General features: G+C 37.4%; 1 protein-coding gene across 4 annotated transcripts in view; it reads right to left on the bottom strand.

The window, feature by feature from the left end:
- The window catches only part of R3HDM1 (R3H domain containing 1), a 153186-nt gene that overhangs the window by 53908 nt on the left and 89708 nt on the right, over nt 1–9570 (bottom strand). For all 4 annotated transcript variants that reach the window (XM_023515842.1, XM_023515843.1, XM_023515844.1 and 1 more), the window contains one exon: nt 1607–1755. In XM_023515842.1, coding sequence (XP_023371610.1) covers nt 1607–1755 — 149 coding nt within the window. The remainder of the gene's footprint in view (nt 1–1606; nt 1756–9570) is intronic.

The following is a 9570-nucleotide window of genomic DNA, read 5'->3' as shown; positions in this document are numbered from 1 at the left end:
GGCACTCTACCCAGGGGGATAGCTTGAGGCTCCGTCTCAAAAAAAAAAAAAAAAACAACAAAAAAACCAAAATGAGACATACTCTCAAGGATCAATAACACTTCATAATTCCACATTTTCATTTCAATTTCAATTTTCTGGTATCATATGCAAAATGCTAGCACCTTTGCTTATATCCTTCTTTGGCTCCAGAATGTCTTCTTAATTTATGTATGCAATTTTATTTTAAAAATTAGTTAAAGGTTTCTAACTTCCCAGAAGGCTTCAATATGAAGTTCCTAACATATTCATTGCTTTATTTCATGATCCTCTCAGTTAACAGTCTGTATACTACAACCAATTTATTTACAAATATTCAGATAAAATACATGTTTATAATCCCAATCACATTATTTTTTCTTTATTAAGGTGAATGAAAATGGTTTTTAGTAGTTCCGTAGTTCCTAAAATTAGACTCAGCTATGAAAAACCATAAGGCTAGTAAAATGAACTCACTTGCAAGTTATTCCATGAAGATGAAGGAAGGTAAAACAAATTCTGAAAATGTGTCTTCTTATACTAAAGACATCTGCCTACTTATGAAGTAATAGGTATTTCTGCTTTAGAACTGTAAATTAAAACCCATGATATTCTAAATACAAATCACCCCTTTTTGTAATTGACTTTGTGGGGAAAAAGTCTCAGCATGGGAAAAATTGCACATACTTTTCTATTCTGTAAACAATGATATCTACATTATAATAACTATCTCAAACACCTAAGCCCTCACCTCTATTTTTCTTTCTATTTTTCTTTCCCCACCAACAAAGACTTTCTAAGCAGCTGAATGAATATAGAGCAAGACACTTGATTATGTAACTATGCAGTTGGAACTATTGATGATGCCAGACAAAATGTACTTACCATTGTCAATGTGGTTCAGATATTCTAAACATTCATGAAGTGAATGAATAAAGTGGTAAAATGAAGATAAAGCAAAGCTATTTCAAGTAATATAATCTTAAGACTATGAAGACAAAAAAGATAGAAGCATTTTCTCTATATTAAAAGGAGAATGTAGCCAGGCATGGTGGTGGTTCATGCCTGTAATCCTAGCAGTCTGGGAGGCCAAGATGGGTAGACTGAGTTCAGAGTTTCAGACCAGCCTGAGCAAGAGCGAGACCCCAAAATCTCTAAAAACATCTGCATACCGTGGTGGGCACCTATAATCCCAGCTACTTGGGAGGCTGAGACCACAGGATCACTTGAGTTTGAGGTTGCTGTGGGATAGTAATCTACTAAGGGTGAAAAAATGAGACTGTGTCTCAAAACAAAACAAAAAACAGGATCCCACAGATCCTATCTCTATTAAAAAATAGAAAAAACTGGCCAGGTATTATGTTGGGTGGCTGTAGTCCCAGCTACTTGGGAGGTTGAGGCAAGAGAGTCACTCAAGCTTAGGAGTTTGAGGTTACTGTGAGCTATGACACCAGGGAACTCTACCCAGGGCAGAGAGCGAGACTTGGTCTTAAAAAAAGAGGGGGGGGACATAAAAGATGCATTGCAGTTATACATTTAATTTATTCAAAATTATCTCTATCCTAAGTAGGTAAAAGAGACAACATACCTGATATGATGAAGGATAGGGGATGACTACTCCTTGAATCTGATTTCCAATGCTGTTGGGCTGGCTACCGACTAGGTTCTGACTCTGGGGCTGCTGAACTCCAACTATTCCTTGGTAGTTTTGCTGCTGGTTAGGCATAACTTGATAACCTGTAATAGTGCAATGAGTTAACTCTGACTTTGAATTTAATTATTTCATGCAATAGAATTTTTAAAAAATGTTAAGTACTTTTATGTTCAAAAATTACAGAATTTTTATTAAACAGCAGGTCTCTGAAATAACATTCAAAAAGTTCACTATGTAGGTAGGTAACCCAAGTCAGCCACACTCACTGCCACGCCCCAAACTACATTCAGATAAAATCTATATGTGAATATTTCCTGTATACCTGAGGAAATTTATAGGGCCATATGTTTAGTTAACATAGGACAATTAGTATTCAGGGTGTGTTCCAATCTATTATGATAACTAGTTTCTGGGAAGCAAGACTGGCCAGATGATATGTGGGACCCAGTGCAGAAGAAAAATATGTAGGGCCCCGTGTTAAAAAATTATTAAAAATTTCAAGTTGGTAACAGCAGATCATTAGCGTGGGCATGAGGTCCTGTGCAACTGCAGTGGCTGCATGCTGATGAAACTGGACTTGCTATAAGAGTTATAAGGGGGAAGGAACCACTTCCATAGAAAGGTTGCATGTTTGAGAATCACAATGAGATGTGACTACTTAGATTAGGAATGTATCAAAGATATAAGGTAAATGAAGTTATTCAGTAATTTTTTTAGATTACTTCCTAAGAGATAACTGTCCCTAAGCTAAAGGCACTATGGATAATTGAAGTAATCAGAGTATAAATTCATCTTTATCAAGTAAACTTATTTTTATTTGCTTGTTTATTTATTTTTATTTTTTTGAGACAGAGTCTCAAGCTGTCACCCTGGGTAGAGTGCCGTGGCGTCACAGGTCATAGCAACCTCAAACTCCTGGGCTTAAGCAATTCTCTTGCCTCGACCTCCCAAGTAGCTGGGACGACAGGCACCCGCCACAACACCTGGCTATTTTTTGGTTGCAGTTGTCATTGTTGTTTAGCTGGTCCAGGCCGGATTTGAACCCAGCAGCCTTGGTGTATGTGGCTGGTGCTGTAACCAGTGTGCTATGGGAGCCAAGCCACCTGAAATGTCTTAGAACTTATAGGCATTGAGAGGTGGCATTTGCATTGGGTGTTCAAGGATGGGCTAGATTTGAACATGCAGGACATTCAGACAGGTGACCAGAACATTATGGACCAAAACACATAAGTCGAATGTTCTGGATTTGAACCCGCCAGCTCTGGTATATGTGGCCGGCGCCACTTAAGCTACATGCGCCCAGCCTGCTTGTTTATTTTTGAGACAGAGTCTCACTTTGTTGCCTGGGCTAGATAGGGGGCTATGGCCGTCAGTCTAGCTCACACCAACTTCAAATTCCTGGAATGAAGTGATCCGCCTGCCTCAGCCTCCAGAGTAGGTAAGAATACAAAGATGTCTACCACAACACTCAGCTAATTTTTCTGTTTTTTGAAGAGAACGGGTCTCATTCTTGCTCAGGCTATAAATTTACTTATTTAAATAAGAATCTACAGTAATAAACTGGACTAGTGAATATGAACTGTATTTTTGTTTTCTGATCCTAAGAGAATTCCTTTAGGTACACTCATTAAAGGTACTCATGTAAATTACTAGAAGCTATGACAAATTCTCTTTTTACAAAACCAGGTAAAAATAATCACCTCACTTTAGGGTATTGAAAAAATTTTTGTAGGCCATTTTTGTAATCCCAGCACTCTGGGAGGCTGAGACGGATGAATTGCTTGAGCTTAGGAGTTCGAGACCAGTCTGAGCAAGAGTGAGACCCCATCTCTACTAAAAATAAAGTTAGCTGGGCATTGTGATAGGCACCTGTAGTCCCAGCTACTCAGAAAGCTGAGGAATAAGGATTGCTGGAGCCCAAGAGTTTGAGGTTGCTGTGAGCTATGATGATGCTACGGTACTCTACCTAGGGTGACAGAATGTCTCAACAACAACAACAACAAAAAAAAAAAAAAAAGGAAAAGTTTTTATAAAGATGAACTGAACTATAGCATTGCTTATACAAATAAGGGCAATGAAATCATTTCCCTGATAACAACATCAATACATATATTTTATTATCTTATAAATAGCAGTTTTCATTACTTAAAGCAACACAAACTGTAATTTCAAGTACTGATTATAGACAATAATATCAATGTGGTTATCTTTTATCCTTAATGTTATGATTCTGCTCAAGGACTAAAAGACTGAATAAAATCTAGCATCTACCTTCTCTAAAAATATAAATACAACAAAGTGTATCTGGTAACCTAGCAACATATTAACAACAACAAAGTAAAAATCCAATTATAGTAAATTCTTTTAACAGTGAAGGGTTTTTGTAAAATATTCTTTCTTTGGCAATAGTGTTCTATGGGCATGTTTCAAATGACTTCCCACCAATCTAAATTTGTACAAAAAAATGTATAATCTAGTCTTTATTTGTAATATAGTGAATGATAATACGCGGTTTGCTAAACCTTCTCCTTTGGGAATTTCCTATACATATGTATTACTTAAACTTTTAGGTATGTAAAGGAAGAAAGCAGAAGAAACTTCTTGTTTCTTACTCCAACAATTAACATTCAACACCGTTTTCAGTTCATCAAATGACAAGTTATTTCCAATTCACACCCCCAAATCCCAAACACTGTCACAACATATGCTGACAAATTCCTATCCCTAGGCTTGGTGCCCATAGCACAGGGGTTATAGCACCATCTACATACACTGAAGGTGGAGGGTTCGAACCTGGCCCAGGCCAGCTAACCAACAATGACAACTGCAAACAAACAAACAAAAAAAGCCGGTGCTATGCCAAGTGCCTGTAGTCCCAGCTACTTAGGAGTGTGAGGTAAGAGAATCACTTGAGCCCAGGAGTTTGAGGTTGTTGTGAGTTGTGACGTCATGGCACTCTATTGAGGGCGACATAATGAAGCTTTGTCTCAACAACAACAACAAAAATGGGATGTAAACATGAGATCTTTTCTTGTGTGGGAAATGCCATCTCTCAACACATACATACAAACATCTACTGCAGCATGAGAATGTGGGCGCTACCACAGACTGGGAAAATAATTTTCCTAAAACAGACTTGGCAGAATTATAGTCTACTAAAATGAAAATAAACAAAAACACTGTGGATAGCTGGCAGAATTCACTGTATTGTAATCTGACTTAAAATACTTTGACATAACATTCACATTCCCTTAAGAAACTTAAAATGTTTAACATGTTTCTTCTATAGTTTATTTAAGTATATTTAAGGTTCTACAGTGACTTAAAAGCTTATAAAAACAAAAGCTAATCTATGGGCAAATGCATTGATAATTTTGAATTGTTTTCTTTTCTAAATTTAACCAATTTAAGGGTCTTAGAGGGCTCCTGCCTAAAATTCTTTCTTTTTTTTTTTTTTTTGAGACAGAGCCTCAAGCTGTCCCCCTGGGCAGAGTGCCGTGGCATTACAGCTCACAGCAACCTCCAACTCCTGGGCTCAAGCGAGTCTCCTGCCTCCGCCTCCCAAGTAGCTGGGACCACAGGCGCCCGCCACAACGCCCGGCCATTTTTTGGTTGCAGCCGTCATTGTTGTTTGGCGGGTCCGGGCTGGGGACTCGAACCCGCCACCTTAGGTGTACGTGGCTGGCGCCTTAGCCGGTTGAGCTATAGGCGCCGAGCCTAAAATTCTTTCTTATAATAAAAAAGGTCTGAGACAGAAGCCTTTCAATACATAGCTTGAGAAAACATTCATAGCAGTTTAATGTAGGGTCACTTGGAAATTATATCGTGAGTTTTATCATTAAATTCTCAATAATATTTTAGATTTCCTTAATGCATCTAATAGGCATTAATGTCAATGCCTATTACCACACACATGCACAAACACCGTGCACATTTTGAAAATGTGACAACATGAAATCTAAAAATCTAAAACATAGCATATAGTCATTTGTTACAGAAGGTAGTAAAAAGGATACAGGAAGCCTAGGATATGCCAGCTGGGTTATATAAAGAAGAGTTTGACATGGTCCTTACCTTTGGAATAAGGCATTTTTAGCCACAATATCCTATGAGGATAAGAGTATAAATAGAGTCTTACCAAAACAAGAGGGAGAAATCAGTCCTGACTGATATTCATGGAAGTGGACGCATTTGAACTTGGGCTTAAAGAAAAAGAAAAAGAACATTCCAATAAAAAGAAAAGGTTTGAATTACATGTTTGAAGTAGGGAATAGTCAGGAGTGTTCGGATATGGTATATGGGGTGAAAAGTGGAAGGTGAAGGTAAAGATAGGATAGAATACTGGTGGAAAACAAAAGTTTTTACAAGAGGGATGAAAACTACCAGGAAGTTATAGATTTTAAAAAGTGTGAGAGTAGAAAAAACACTAACATTAGTACTTCCTTCGCAAGCAGCATACATGAAGTAGGAATGTGTCCCTGAACAACTGGACCTACTGAAAATAACAATGCCAAGAACTTTAAAAGAAGATACCTTCCTTAATAAGCTCTCTTATTAACTCCTCATTATTTTGTCTATTGCCTTATACCACATCTCATGAAACTCTATAGGTAACATTTATTTACATTATGGTAAATGTATATAAATGTTTATATGTATTTATTTATGTATATAAATACATACATATATTTTTTGTTTGCTTGTTTTTGTTTTTGGAGACAGTTTTACTTTGTCACCCTTGGTAGTGCTGTGGCATCCTAACTCAGAGCAAACTCAAACTCTTGGGCTCAAGCAATTCTCTTGTCTCTGCCTCCCAAGTAGCTGGGATTACCGGCGCCCGCCTCAATGCGCAGTTATTTTTAGATATGAGGTCTGGCTCAGACTGGTCTTCAATCTTTGAGCTTAAGCGATCAACCTGCCTTGGCCTCTCAGAGTGCTAGGATTATAGGCATGAGCCATGGCATCTGGCCCAAATATATATATATTTTTAAAATTTCAGGTTAATGTGAGAGTACAAACAACCAGGTCACAATATTTGAATTTGTTAGGCAGAGTCCTTCTTGTAGTTGTGTCCTGCACCCAGAAAGTGTGCCAAAGACCCCTACATTGTGCCTATTAGGTGAGAGCACACCAATAACCCCTCCTCTCCTCTTTCTCTAATTTGAATTAAGTTTTTCTCCTCTCTGGGCATGTGTCAGATTATCTACTGGCTTTATATTAATATGGAGTGCTTTGGATTATTTGCTTTTCCATTCTTGTGATACTTTATTAAGAAGAATGTGTTTCAACTCCATCCGGGTTAACACAAAAAATGTAAAGTCTCCATCTTTTCTTATGGCTACATAGTACTCCATGGTATACATATACCACATTTAACACTGATATTTTCTTTTTTTTTTTTTTTTCTTTTAGAAACAGAGTCTCACTTTGTCACCCTTGGTAGAGTGCTGTGGCATCACAGCTCACAGCAACCCCCAGCTCTTGGGTTTAGGCTATTCTCTTGCCTCAGCCTCCTGAGTAGCTGGGACTACAGGTGTGTGCCACAACGCCTGGCTATTTTTTAATTGCAGTTTGGCTGGGGCTGGGTTTGAACCTCCCACCCTTGGTATATAGGGCTGGTGCCCTACTCACTGAGCCACAGGTGCTGCCTAACACTGATATTTTCTTGCTAGTTGTTCTTTCCTTGCTGTGTATGCCTTTACTTTTCTTTTTTGTGAGACAGAGTCTCACTATATTGCCCTTGGTAGAGTGTTGCTGCGTCACAGCTCACAGCAACTTCCAACTCTTGGGCTTAAGTGATTCTCTTGTCTCAGTCTTCTGAGTAGCTAGGACCAAAGGCGCCCACCACAATGCCCGGCTTTCTTTTGTTGCAGTTGTCATTGCTATTTTAGCTGGCTGGGGCCGATTTCGAGCCTGCCACCCTTGGTACATGGGGCCAGCACCCTACCCACTGAGCCATAGGTGTCACCCCTGTGTATGCCTTTAAAATGATGCAAATGATATACTTTTTAAGGGTAAAGGTATCTGACCACTTGATTACTGTGATATATATGTATAAAAGAAAGAATAAAGGCAGAAATATTAACATTCACTCTTCTCCTTTAAAATAATACACATCAACTATCACAAAGCTAAACTAAACAGCAGGCACTTAATATTTATACTTAGTGAGTGAACAACAGGGAAAAACTACACAAAACCAGAAGCTTACTATGTGTTGACAAGCTAAGAATGTTCAGCTTCTTACTGTTCACATTTAGAGAATGGTTTCTCATAAGAAAAGCTGAATTTAAATTTTAAGGTAATGTTAGTTTAGAAGGTAAACACATTTAATCACCTTTTCACTAAAATGACACTACTCCATGAATACAAATCACATCAGTCTGGAATTCATGGATCACTCATTAAATCACTCCTAGAAATTTAGATTTAGATTCTAATTAGATTCCGTGTAATTAACCTCAAAGTGCTTATTTGATAAGGAAGAAAACCAAACTGTTTCAATTTATATTAATATATGAAGCTTTAAATAAAGGTATTACTTGAATATTTCTTTAAAAATTATGGACATTAATACAACTTTTTAAAAGTTTTTGATAACAAAAATTTAATGGTAGAAAATCTGGAAAACAAAAAAGGAAAAGCCACTATGGAAAAATAATCACTTACAGATAATTACCATTTACATGTTGTATATATAGCTAGCCTTATTTTCTATGCAGAGAGCAATATACATACTCATTTGCATTTTTCTAGAAATGAGACATATTTTCAAAGCCTTTTTTTCACTATGACATATATTTTCAAAGCCTTTTTCTATGTAATGTTTCCATACCTAAATAATAGAGATTTTACAATCTATGGGAAGGAAGTATTTTTTTAAGTAATTTTCCAAAACATATTTATGCCTGAAATTTAAAAATCAAAAGTTGAAAAAAAGAACTGAATTGATCTCTACTGTACTCTTAGGATGAAGGTTAAGTGTCAAGAAGCTAAATAGACCAAAAAAAAATTTTTTTTTGGGACAAATTATGTCAGATCCCTCTGTCTGGCCTGGAATCCAGTCCAAAATTCCTATGACTACTATATAATTATCATTGCTTCAAAGGTACCACAAGGTAATATTAATAGCTAACACTCTTTATGACATTTATTAGGTTTTAGGCACTGAGTACTTTACATAAGTTAACCCATTTAGTGATTACTATCTTATGAAATAAGTATAATTATTATCGCCATATTTTCAGATGAGGAAAGAAAGGCACAGAGAGTTTCATACCTTGTCCTAAGATCAACAGTTTTTTTTTTTTTTTTTGAGACAGAGTCTCAAGCTGTCCTCCTGGGTAGAGTGCCATGGCATCACGGCTCATAGCAACCTCCAACTCCTGGGCTCAAGCAAGTCTCCTGCCTCTGCCTCCCAAGTAGCTGGGACCACAGGCACCCGCCACAACGCCTGGCCATTTTTTTGGTTGCAGCCGTCATTGTTGTTTGGCAGGCCCAGGCTGGATTTGAACCCGCCACCTTAGGTGTATGTGGCTGGCACCTTAGTCACTTGAGCCACAGGCGCCGAGCCTAGGTCAACAGATTTCAAGAGTGCAGCTAGGAATTTCACACAACTGTCTGATTCTAAAATTTACTTTTCTGAGGGACAAATGTTGAAGTAGAAAAAATTTTATGGTAATACTGATCAAATAAACACAATTTGGCCTCCTTCCAATTTCTGAGAATTTGGTTAATGAAGACTTACACTGTAGTTTAACATACAGTGTTAGGTTGGCAAGATAAGTTGAATTATAGGAAAACAGAATTATTGTCAATAAAACCCAATTAATACAAAACTCTCTCTTAATGATTATTTATAAGAATTATTATTCAGGCTCGGCGCCTATAGCTCAACA

The sequence above is a fragment of the Otolemur garnettii genome, unplaced genomic scaffold (assembly GCF_000181295.1).
Source record: "Otolemur garnettii isolate 467f Iridium unplaced genomic scaffold, OtoGar3 scaffold00080, whole genome shotgun sequence".
NCBI lineage: Eukaryota > Metazoa > Chordata > Mammalia > Primates > Galagidae > Otolemur > Otolemur garnettii.
Note: the sequence above shows the minus strand (reverse complement) of the source record. Positions and strands in the feature narration are given on the sequence as shown.